Here is a 13,368-nt window from a genome sequence, read left to right as displayed (position 1 = left end):
GTATAGTTTAATATCTACTGTCTATATGTAGAGTAATATGTATAGTCTACTGTTTATATGTAGAGTATTATGTATAGTCAACTGTCTATATGTAGAGTAATATGTATAGTTTAATATGTCTATATGTAGAGTAATATGTATAGTCTACTGTCTATATGTAGAGTAATATGTATAGTTTAATATGTCTATATGTAGAGTAATATGTATAGTCTACTGTCTATATGTAGAGTAATATGTATAGTTTAATATGTCTATATGTAGAGTAATATGTATAGTCTACTGTTTATATGTAGAGTAATATGTATAGTCTACTGTTTATATGTAGAGTAACATGTATAATCTACTGTCTATATGTAGAGTAATATATGGTATACAGTCAACTGTTTTCTGTGTACCATGTGTGCTGTTGTTATGTCTCTGCACCAGTCTCACCAGTAAAAATCCCTGTATGCTTATTAAAGTGATTCTGCCTGTACTGCATGAAAGGAGGCAATAGCAGCACTCTGTAATTAACGACCCTGGTTGTAACAAGACTGCAGACCTGCACAGTGGGCACATCCTCAAAGGCATGGATGAAGTCCTCCTCATCCACGGCTCCAGCACTGGGCCCATCTCTCCCTGAAGACAAAATCAACATGGGAAATTAAGGCCACACACCAGACAAATCAGTTAAGACATTTTGTGATCACAGCTCTTAAATGCCATGACAAGACAGAGCTTGCTGCTGGATTTTCACTCTGTTGCTCGGTCCCAAAATTTTTGAAATAGACCAATATACATATACAGCTGCAGAATACAGAGTTACAATACATAGACATTTCTCAGGCAGCCACAATGGTGCCATAGCTCGGTATGGAAGCATGTGGGGACTGGCAGATCTGGCTTTTGTATTTGGTTTCGCAGCTTATCACAAATTACAGGCTTGTTTGTTTGGTGTTGACACTGCAGCATTTGGATTCCTGCAAAACAAAAGCTCAAATGTATCACTCACTGAGCGTGTGTCTGTTAAGTGTGTAAAAGCTAATCAGGAGCAAGCAGAGTCTACAGAATACTCCAAATCGTGGTGATGAGGGTTTCAAACGATTTAGACCATGTGAACACTTTCAAGTTGTTGCTTTGTCGTTCCAACGATTATTCCCATATGACGTAAAGGCAGCATCACTTGACCGTGTATACTTTCAAATCGACTTTGCAAAATCGCAAAAATGCAGTTGGATGGAAACTCTACTAGCTACTGCTGTTGTGGCAAACCCACAGAAGTATTATGACCAATCAAATTAGAAAGGCTGAGCAGAAATGGCAAAATTACATAAAATGTCCATTATATCACAAAAACGTTTTTACACTCACTTAAAGCAGATTTTTTTTGTTGATAAAGAAAGCATAAACGATCTGTAAAGCGATAAAACAGCAATGGAAACACATTTGTCAAATAAACTGGCACGATCAGCCTGACAAATGGTTGAATCTCACTGCACCAACAGCTCAAAAGTGGCTCCTGAAATGCTGAAACAATATCTGTCAAGCACCAGCTCCCATGTATAAAGATAAGATAAGATAAGATAGCACTTTATTGATCTCCTTGGGGAAATTCAGGAAGGCACCCATTGTGGTTGTATGGTTATTAGTTTGTGTTCTTTAGTTGAAAGCATGAAACATTAGCCAACAGCTTACCCAGTACTAATTCATTTTTGAGAGACTGTTGAAAGAGTCCTTTTTACATGTGGATGTGTTTTTTTTTCTTTGCTTAAACCAAGCTGATGGAAACTACCGCACCTAATGAGAGTTTAATTTTTTGCAAGATTTCAAAAGTTTGCTTAAAAATGTCTTGAGAGCTGGATGGGGAACTTGTCTAGCGGCATGTGAAAGGGTCTGGTGTCGGCTCTGACCTGTGGACTTGGCGCTGGAGGCGGAGGCGGAGGCGGGCCGTCGAAAGGAACCCATGCTCACTGTCTTCTTCCCGGACACCGAGGCTCCTTTGGACGAGGACGAGGAGCGGCCGCCGTCCACCATCGAGTCATCGTCCTCAAAGTTTTTATCTGGAGGAGGAAGAGGAGGGAGGGAGGAGAGGAGAGACAGAAGGTTCTAGTCACTGGCAAAACAATGAGCATCTTCAAACGGCACAAAGGAACGCCACTGCTGAGCATCCCAGCAATGCGGGGCGGGGGGGCAGACCTCCTACTTCAGTACATTTCAGACGAAAAATCTTTTTGATGAGCCTCCACAATCTCTGCCACTGGATGAGAGAAGCTGTGTTAGGGTTAGGGATTGCCAGAGGTTTTCCTGAAAGGAATGTCTGTGCAATTCCATTGTTACATTTTTGGGGTTTTAGCTGACGCTCAGCTGACGTTGACCCAGAGGGACTTAGGAGTGCAACAGTAGAAGAGCAGCTTAAACTCCTAGGGTCAGAGCCACAGAGCCCGGACAGTATACAGTATGTAATATAAGTATGTGGCCACAGGTGAATAAAATGTAAATTTTGAGGCCACAGTTTACTATACTGACTGCACCAGATGATATTGCGGGCACATAAGATTGACCTTGTGCAATTTTGATTCATTTGTACCCTCATTTTCATTATTTTGTACATAGAATTTCATTATTTGTGCGAAAACATTAACAAGTGCCCACCACTTTCAAAAAAATGTGCATGCATTTTTTAAAGCGTGTGCAGGATTTAGATCCTTCAGCAAGTTTCAAACTGATTTCACTGATGACTGGTGTTTTCACTCAGGTATTTCGTTAAATAAGTCTTTTGATAAGGAATACTGATAGATCTGTTGATTAAATTTGACTTCATGTAAGATGAGTTAAGGCAGAAGGCATTACTTACTGACAACACTGCCATGCAAGGCATTATTACGACTAAGAAACAACTGACAAGGATACTGAGAGCTAATGGGCTCGACCATCGCTATGCAGACTTGAGGGATGTTATAGTGTATTGATCAACAAGCTCTCCAACGCCAAATCGGAGAAAAGGTGTTGGTATGGTTGCATTGGCTTTGTATATTAACTTATTAGGTGCGCACGTTATATATATATCCATTGCACACTTTTTATGCAACTCCAGCGAAAATTGTATATGTCCTGCGCACAAAAACTCATGTCATGTGCTTGATTTAATACTTTGTTAACACAAAACACATGTTCGGGATGAACACTTTAACTGTGAATGTTGTTAACTGGTGAATCTGTATGAGAAGCACTGCTGTTTTGTGATTAAATAAAAAAAAAAAAAAAGGTACTGCACTGGATTATAAGTGCTTGGTAAAGATAAAACAGGCAGAGAGAAAACGTAAAAAAGTTTTCTTTCCTCCCAACAGTCCACAGAGGTGAAGCCCTGTGGAAGTGACTCCTGTCCTGCTGCGGACGACCAAGCGCCACGTGAGTCCCCCTCAGCACAGGAATCTGCTCGACTAGCAATCAATCCTCATTCATTATTCAAAGTTTACACACACAGCACATACACACACACACACACACACACACACACACACACACACACACACACACACACAGCAGCAGGGCACTCAGCCAACACATCAGTCATGTGCCATCAGGTCGCAGTTTTCCCCCCCTGCGCAGTATCAAAGCACGGTGCAACACCTTCTCAATATGAACACAAGGTGACTGTGTGGAGGAAAGCATGACGACAGCTCTCACTTCACATCACGTCCTGAACATCAACACAACATGACAGGAGGAACACAGACGGATGGTAAACAGCAATCTGGCTCAACAGGATATTCCTGCAAAAAAATCCACGATGCACATTTGCAGACCTTGCATATACAATCTTTCCTTGGGACTGAAAATTTGTAAATGAGTAAAAAGCAAACATTTGTGAATCTATCAATGATGCAACCGATGATAATTATATTTACTGTGTTGCTATGGATCCTATCCTTGGCCACTTCAGTGACCTTGAGGATCAATAATGTTTATCTTATTTTATGTAGGGATAAAATAGGGAGAGTCATGCTATCCCAATGCTAAAATTCAACACGAAGTGTCAGAAATAAAAGCAAAGCCATGTGATTTTCTGCCATCTTCATAAATCGGATATTAGATCTAATAGAGAACAAATGATTCAATCTCATGCATTTTTATTCAATGAACCATCACAGTCAGACTATGTTCAGTAAAATGTATGTATCACAATGTGGTGTTGGCTGATATTTAAGCTGCTTGGAATTGGTAGCAGAAGTGTAACAGTGGTATGAGGGACTGTGATCCTGCTGTTACTGTATGCAAGGGAAGTTCAACAGGTCAGTTTACAGGTAGTTATAAGAGTTTGTATCTGCAAAAGTCTGCTTGACAGAAGGAGAAGAACGGCCGTGTATTTTTGAAATAATAAGATGGACTTTTAACAGATTCCAATGGCCCAAGGGTCATGCAGGTCACTTCAAGTAAGAAAAATATCATAATCCAAGGGTCCTGGAGTGTTATGACAAACTGTGATATAACAGAATTAATGCCACAGAGAGGAAATGAACTCATCAGTACATTTGTAATTTTTATACAAATCAACTGAGCCAAAGCAGGCTGGGAAATCAGCCTGCTCAGTTTACATTTAAACTTGATAACCCCAGAGAGATCCCAGTTCTCACAAACCCTTCTTTCTTCTGACAAGCAAAAACAGGTTTCTACATAGACGCTCACCTCACGCTAACAGCACAAGCGGATGGTTGACTGATTGACTGAATAGAACGATTAATTTGACATTCATGTTGTACACTCAAGGTGCCCAGCCACATGCTTACAAGACAACACCCATGCAACACAGTGCTATATGTTTATAACAAACATATCCCTAATCAAATTCATACAAAGTACTTTGCCGTTTTCTCAGGCTTTAAAGTTAAAGCTTACCAGATGTAATCAACCTTTTCAGAAACATATCTCAAGTGTTTCATAATCATCCAACCAAAATAAATTACCAGAAATAGAAGTCATTTTCCTATAAAGCCTACTTATCAGCTCAACAAATAAAAGGTCAACAGAACATAAACTGAATATTCAATTTCTCCCAAATTACATAGCAGACAGGCTCTGTCTTCTGGGTTTCCGCTGAACCTTCCTGTTTCTACAACTTATGACAATGCACCTGACCTCAGCTGTGCACAGAGACAGAGCGCAGCTGCATCACATCCTGTGGACTGTCCACAAACCAGTTCAGCTGAAGCAGGCCAGGAAACCATCCTGCTGTGTTTACATTTAAGGCTCCAGACACACTCCTCCTGTATTTACAGCCATCGTCACACCAGGCAACCCCCTCCTCCGCCTTCTCCCTCCTCTCTCTCTCTCTCTCTCTATCTGTCAAAGAGGTGACTCCCTCTTTTGCCATTCATCTCCTGATGACTTGAGACAATCCCTGGCGCCTGCATTAATCATTGATTACAACCTCCACTATTCCTCGCTACTACAAGCCCCGTTCGATCCATCCCTCCATCCAGAGAAAACACAGCAGCAGCAACAGCAGCAGCAGCTTACAGGAGCAAATCCGCCGGCAGACCAGCTTCCTCAGCATGCCGGCAGTTCAGACAGGCAGGCAAGGCAAGCAGAGGGACAGTCAGGTGGTCTTCCAGCCCTCCTCGGTCCTCACATCGTTTCACATGGAGGTCCCGGATAGAGAAGAGGAGAGAAGGGAGGGAAGTGGACCGGCTAGCCTCCCCCTCCCTGTCAGTGACAACCAGCACGTACTGCAGGCTCCTCTTCGCTGCCTTCAGGCTGCACACATTTCCAATACAATCTCCCTCTTCTACTCTCTATCTTCTTCTTCCACACACACACACACACACACACGCTGTCCTCTGGTTCTCTCACACTCTGTCCTCCTCTGATTCCCCTTAGCGAACACACACACACACACACACTCTGTCCTTCTCAGCAGCTTGCACGCTGTGCTGTGATGCAAAGCGCCTGCCTGCCTCTCCTCAGCATAGTGACACCTCAGGACCAGGATGGAGGAAGGGAAGGGAGGGGATGGAGAGATTATAATGAAGGAGGGAGAGGAGCAGGAAGAGTGGACCGCCGAGAGGGGAAAGGAAGGGAAGGGAGGGGTCGGTCAGGAGATGAACCCAGACACTCGGCCCGGAGGCGGAGCGTGTGGGCGGAGTCAGAGATGAGGGACAGCTACAATGTCATCATGACTCAGGAGAGGGGGAGGAGACAGAGAGAGAGAGAGGCACAGAGAGACAGAGAGGGAGAGAGAGAGACACACACACAGAGACAGAGACAGAGACAGAGAGAGACAGAGACAGAGAGAGAGAGAGAGAGGTGGCTCAGGTGGCTGGTGGCTCCCCCAGACTCACACATCTCCAGGGCAGACTGGTCCTCTATATCACTGTGTTTTCCTATAAATAATAACAGGCAGCACGATGTAGCATCCACCCTTGTGTTCATCCCTCACCCACCAGTGGGCAGCCGAAGCAAGAATGTTATCACAGCAAGGTCACTGCTGGAGAAATATATCAACAAAACGCAGAATATGAGGCCACTGCTTCGTTTTCTTTTTTTGCATTAAAACCTGCACAAGAACCAAAATATGAGCCTTAACTTCTACTGCAATTTGAAAAATGATTGGGGAAACTCTGCTCTCACAATATTAGCAGCTTAATCAGACTCACTTCATTCGCCAAATACAAAAAATATGTGCAGAGACATAGACATACATTATATCCTATTATGACACAGCATATACAGCACAAGGGGACAATGCAAAACATACAATATACAGTAGGCTATACTATAATATGCATCCCACTACAGTATACAATTAGGCTAGATTGAAGATGTGCTTGTAAATGTTACATTTATGGCAGAAGAGAAAGAGACCGAATGAAAAAAAAAGAGTGCAAGAGAGAAATGAAGCCAGCAGGTAAACATAAAGTAGCTTGTGTCTGTGTCAGTCAATAGTCATAGTCAATAGTTTTGTAGTCATTTGACTTTTAAATCCACCTGCATCACTGAGGGCAATATAACAGTCTGAAAGCAAACCGCAGAGCATTACCTCACTCAATCTGCCAGGATCAGAAGCCTCAACATGAGCAAGCAATTCCAGCATTTAGACTAAACTGAGTCAAACTAGTTTCAAGCTAGTGTACTCCAATCAACAACGCAACGCTTATATCAAGGTCAGGAAACAAAATCTGTAGGTCAGTGTCTGGTTCATCCCAAAATTCACCACCCACTGTCAATATTTTACCAGCCAACTGGATATATACAGTAGAACTGGACCTAAAAATTATGTTTAGTTACAGCTAGACATGCTGGTAGACACACATACCAGCCACAGCCAATGTTTACCAGCATTTGGCTGTAGGCTGGTGTTTACCCCCCCCCCACTGATACAGTATCAGATGAAAGGAAACCTCAGTCCACAAGATGGCACTATTGCCATATTAGATTAGTGTTAATCTTGACAGTTATAGCTATATCACAGAGCCGTATTTCATGTTTCTCGTTTTAAAAAAAAAAAAGAGAGAGAGAGACAGAGAGAGAGAGAGAGAGAAAGAGAGAGCGAGAGGACACGCAACAAAAGTCATGAGCTGGATTCAAATCCACAGAGTTACTGATATATGGCAGGTGATTACAAATATTTGCATGTTAAGGGCCAATAATTGTGCTTACATATTCTCTCATTGTGCTGACTGCTATTGCCATTTTGCCTGACAGATAAAGACTCCCAATATATTAAGTATAAAAAGGGGAACTTCTCTTGTACTCCCCTATAAATTTAATCTCCAACTGAAGTGAATCCACATCACTTCAACTGAAACTAGATGGATGCTACAGCTGGAGAATTAACATGGATACTCATTAACTTTCAAAATGAATAATCATAATATTGCAACACTGAAACATTTCAATTCACTTTTAAGTTTCCGCTGTAGCTGAAAATAGTCAAGACGTTGATTATACGAGACCATAAGTGCAATGAAACAAATTAAATAATCGTGATCGATAATCATATAATCACGATCACAACATCTAGCTAAATTCATGATTCATTTTGGCCACAATTGTGCATCTCTTCTGGATGCCAAGTCACAAGTTTGCCACCTGGCAGCGTCTCAAAGTCTGTGGCAGCACAGGCTCTAATGGAATCTGACAGCTGATCTCCCTGCCGCAAATTCAGAAAATTACTGGGAAGAGGTGAGGCATTTAGCAGCACAAAATATTGCGTCATTGACCTGGGAAGAAAGAAAAAAGCGTGGGAGACCAACTCAGACTCCCAGCTCGGGAGCATCGGGAGGAAAAGTAATCAACCTCTGTTCGCATGGACTCGATATTCACTTCAGCCATAACCCATAACTGCATAGTCAATCTGTCTCTGTCTCCAGCCATAGCAGTTTATCACCATTTGACAGACGGCTAGTGTTAATTTCTCATTCTGACACACACGGATAAAGCACAGCAGGTGATTCACAAACACACGATCTGATCTGACCTGACCTTAAGTAATTGTGTATAACCATACATCACAAATTTAGTTTCAGCAGTAAACAATAAGTTGGAGTTTCATGTATAATGCCTGCTGTGTTAGAAAAGACATTTATATAAAGACACAAAAAGTGCAGCAAAACAATTTTGCTGCCGTAAGCATTAAGAGTAATAATCACGCTAAATAACCATGATCACATGATCTAGCAAAATAATAAAGAGTATCATTTTGCCATAATTGTGTAGCCATAAGTCAATGATAAAGGTAAACTTCAACCTGACAGTGACAATGAGATGATCTGTCCCCGTCTACCTGAGATGCTCCACGCCTTGTCCTAGCTGAGTGAATGAATGCTGAGCAGGAAACACCCATGCCCATTCTCCCAAACCTGACAATCAGCTGGGACAACAGTGGGAGGGACGTTCCCATCAAATTAGCAGGCATTCATTCACAACGTTCTCACCAGATTAACACCCATTCATAGCGAGAGACTCGGTGCACCAGAGGCTTCAGTTACAGCGGCTGACTCAGTAAGACAACGCAATGGAGAATCACTCATGATGGGAAATTATCATCAGCCATCAGCCATGTGTTGTGGCTCTTAATTTTGTGTACTCTTCTAGACAGGAAACCAACCAGGATATTTTGTATTCTAAAAAAAGCAAGTTGGCTGACTCATGTCCAATACCAAGAGCCACGTGTAACAATTCAAATATCAAAGCAAAGGGACTTGATCTTCTGCATTTTTCACACACACAAGGATTATTAGATCTTCCCGATGGAGAAAATCCTATTACATCTCAACCAACGTTATCTAATGACCCCAAACTAATGGTCTAAGTCTTTATTGTTCAGTAGCAGCAAAGGATCAACTTGATCAGTATCAGATGTCAAGTTTAGCTCTGAGAATCAGTATCAGCAGTGGAAAAGCGATAACATAATTCCATTAAAAGTACTGTAGCCTCATTTGCTGACATTACGCTAACGGAGAGACTGGGCAGAGTTTTAAAACAATCATATGCTTTTTTCCCACAAGCAGCTACAGTGTAAATTACAAGCATAAATCCATAACATCAAATAACAAATATTTGCATGTGCTGCCCACTAGACACCACCATACATCAATGGCATCACACATCGACAAATATCAGTAAAATAATACACATAAAGTAGCCTCTGAAGTGGTAGTTAGGTGATATATCCAGAACTGAGTTATAGGTTTACGTTCCATACATCTCTAGACTTGCGTGGGAACCAATGGCAAAAAAAACCCACCATGAAGACAGTGTCAAAGAGCACACCAAGGGCCAGCTGAACAGAACAAATCAATACAGCCCAGCACTATGAAACCACAAGTTCTGCAACCTTAGCAAAGAATGCATAGCTGGGGTTGGTCTCCCTGCCTTAAAGAGCTGCCAACACTAAAAGATTTTCATCAGTCTGGGTTTCAATGGAGAGTTTTAGCATCCCATGATGCTCTAAATGCTGTTTCAGAGGCTGTTTGACCCAGACAAGAATACAATTTTGCGGGTTAACACAGAATATTTGTCTTTTTTTGGCATAAGAACGGTCACGTTGTGGCCAAAATATCGGCTATCGGTATTTTCAATCTAAAACTGCCTAGTTTCTAGCAGCGTTTGCACAAAAAATAAAAGAACGAAATCCTGAGGGAAACATTGGTGCAGCGAACAAGCTTTGGCCTCACCGTTTCCCTCCTACTGTCCTGGCACAGTGTTCATTATTCAAGAGGTTGCTAGCTGTGCAACCCAAGTCCCGCTGGCAGCGGGCGCCTCCCCTCGTCTCTCAGCACCAAACTGGACGACCTCCTGAGGCCGGGTGCGTCATGCGGCCAGCCAGCTGTTTATCAAAACCTAGCAGGTAGGCTTCACAGAATTTCACAAACCCTAACCCTAACACCAAGAAACATTTGCAACGTTTCAGAAATACGAGCAAGGTGACTTCATTTCCTGCCCTTTTCCACACACACAGAAAGCTCATGGAGGCTAAGTGCAGGTGCCAGACGTTGGGTCAGTACCAGGATACCAAGCGGCATCTATATCAGAATTTCCAAAACTAAAATCCGATACCAAAACTCCCAAGCAATGTGTCAGAACTCAAATCAAAGTGACATAAAAAGATGTTAGATCTCTCAAAAGGACAAAAGTGGATTATGGCTCAACTGTCTTTGTTCAATCAACCCAAACTAATGATCTAAGTTGTGTAGTGTTCAGCAGAAGAAATAGATCAGGTTAATCAGTATCGGAAGCTACATAACGTTTAATCCAATTCTCTATTAGTAATGAAAAAAGTACTTCAACAAAGACCTCAAGTCAAGACAAATATATTACTGAAGCGCTTTTAAGAAGCAAGTTTGTCACAATTTAATGGCGTAAGTACAGATGATAGCAGGAGGTTAAAACGAGAACGAGTACGTGCCTCACAATTTGTAAGCCATGGCCAGAGGGTGTGTGTGTGTGTGTGTGTGTGTGTGTGTGTGTGCGTGTGTGTGTGTGTGTGTGCATGTGTGTGCGACTTGTCACTGAACGATGTGGGAGATGGAACAAGTGTAGGGTCTTCATTTCCCCACAGAACTAATAAAAGTCACCCAAGTCAATGCCTGCTACACTAACACCAACATGTGGGCTTATTGGATTCTGTCAGTCCCGATGTTTTATACGATCATTACACACATCAAGGTAAGGCTGCACAATTCATCATGTCTAATCGTATATTGTGATATCAGTTTCCACTATAGACTGACAAACAGTGACAAATTTCCCTGAGAATGCAGTTGGAAATAGTCAAGATGTTGATATAAGATGCCAAAAGGCAGTGAAATTATTCTGTTCTTCAAATTATCAAGACTAATAATCATGCTTTCTTATAATCACCGTATCGTGCAAGATAATTGGGATTATCGTTCTGGCGATAATCTTGCATGTACTATGTCAAGGCTATAGACAGAAGCACAGCAAAACAGCAGGATTACACGCCTCACTGAGTTTCAGTTATGGCATCCAATCATGATCCTAGTGTAACGATCACAACAAATCCATGCAATAACCTGTACTTTCATCAATAAAACACAGAAACAGGAGAATATACGCCACGAAATTCCCTTGCAGACTTTTCAAAAGAGGCCTACAACTGTAAAATGAGAAATGTACTGTAAGTGGCACCTGATAGATTTACCTGCAGAGGCCCACCTCGATTTTAGCCAATCGTCTTAGGAAAATGAGAAGTGTGGAGCTGCTGGTTGATCAGAGAAGCAATACCTTGTCCTGTGGTCATGGCAGGCACAGAGCTCTAACACACACACACACACACACACACACACACACACAGCGGGTGGATCTAGTGGAGGGGAAATTGTCCCGTCCTGACACCGTCCCACCGCTGATGCACTGCAACGTCCCTCTACCTCTTCTGCCTCCCCCCCCCTCCCTTCCCCTCCAACCTGGTCTTGTGACTGTAGGGACAACAGCTGACGGTCCTCCTTCAAAATAAGAGCCCCGGGCCTGTCGGAGTAAGAGTCGCGCTTTTATCTCTTACCGGGTGTCTCTCTTGGTCACTCTTCTCTTGCTCTGTTGCTCTCTGGTTCTTATTTTGGCTTTTTGTCCGTTTCTTTCTCAGCTTCTCTTGGTCAATTTCTTAGATTCTCTGTTTCTGTGTCTCTTTCTCAATCGCTTTTTCAGTCTCTCTCTTTTTGTTTCTCTCTCTCTCTTTCTGTTTCTATTTCTGTTTCTGTCTCTCTCTTCCTGTTTCTGTCTCCATTTCTCAGTCTCTCTGCTTCTTAGACTCTTTCTCAGTCTCTCTCTGAGTTTTTCAGTCTCCGTTTTTCAGTGGCTCTCTTGGTTTCTCAGTGTCTTTCAGTCTGTCAGTTCTTTTTTCCAGTCTCTAGTGTCTCTTTGTCAGTTTTTCAGTCTGTTTCTGTCTCTTTCTATGTTTCTCAGCGTCTGTCTCTACATTTTTCTGTCTCTCTGTTTCTCAGTCTGTTTCTCAGTCTCTTGGTTTTTCTATCTCTGTTTTTCAGTCTCTCTGTTTCACAATCTCTTTCTAAATCTTTCTGTTTTGCAATCTCTCTGTTTGTACTCTCTCTCTCAGTCTATTTTTCTCAGTTTCTCAGTCTCTTTCTTGGCTTCTCAAGTCTCTCTCTCAGTCTCTCTCTCTCTCAGTCTCTCTCTCCCTCCCTCCCCTGGTCTCCAGGCCGGCGTGATGCTTTCCACTCCCCTGCTCAGGTGACATTCATGGTCCTGTCAGTTGTCAGTGTGCTGACGTCCAGCTCTCTTTGAAGTGGCTGCCGGTGGCGTGTTGGGAGGCTGGGGAGCCTCGCGTTAATGGCCTTCAGACACACAAGGTTAGGGAAACTGCGCTGAAGAGCTTAAATGCTTAACTCAAAAGAAAAACAAGCTATTGAGAGAGTTAAGCCTATGTGAAGAAACGCATTGTGAGGGAACTGAGTTGTCAATGAGCCTTCCCAAATCATATTATCTGATTTACAGAAAGCAAGTAAAAGAACAGTATGGTGAGGAAACAACAAAAATCCCGTGTCGTCTCGTTATGCCAAATTAGTCCGGTGACAAATTAGGGTTGTTTATCCAAAGGAAGGTAGACCTCTTTCTTTCTTTCTTTCTTTCTAACGGTGGGCCCCTTACAGTGAAAGTCGAGCCTCGTGACCACAGTGAAGAGGACTATCTAGTCCAGCTTGGGGATTCAGGAGAAAGTAAACAACAGGTTAAAAAGCCTAAAAGGACGATCCAATGTCACTCAGCCTCGGTTTCAGTACTGTAGCACAGAGGAGCGTTAATTCATCCTGATGACAGACAACTTTCTACTGCAAAATTAATAGAGAAAATATCAATACCTCAACATCGACTACTGCAAATATTGAATCACAAGAAGCTGCAGTATTTTCTTTT

The 13,368-nt window shown here is 42.4% G+C and overlaps 1 protein-coding gene across 6 annotated transcripts in view; it reads right to left on the bottom strand.

Moving 5' to 3' along the window:
- LOC139663309 (CLIP-associating protein 1-like) overlaps positions 1-13,368 on the bottom strand; it is a 66,756-nt gene that overhangs the window by 40,938 nt on the left and 12,450 nt on the right. For all 6 annotated transcript variants that reach the window (XM_071541947.1, XM_071541949.1, XM_071541946.1 and 3 more), the window contains exons 8-9: positions 1,890-2,039; positions 542-618 (exon numbers count right to left, since the gene is read on the bottom strand). In XM_071541947.1, the coding sequence (XP_071398048.1) occupies positions 542-618; positions 1,890-2,039 (227 nt within the window). The remainder of the gene's footprint in view (positions 1-541; positions 619-1,889; positions 2,040-13,368) is intronic.

This window comes from Centroberyx affinis, unplaced genomic scaffold, assembly GCF_046629955.1.
Source record: "Centroberyx affinis isolate AG114_WGS23_722 - 3 ecotype Tasmania unplaced genomic scaffold, CSIRO-AGI_Caff_v1 ptg003978l_1, whole genome shotgun sequence".
Taxonomy (NCBI): domain Eukaryota; kingdom Metazoa; phylum Chordata; class Actinopteri; order Beryciformes; family Berycidae; genus Centroberyx; species Centroberyx affinis.
The sequence above is the reverse complement of the archived record's forward strand: the minus strand, read 5'-3'. Positions and strand labels throughout refer to the sequence as shown.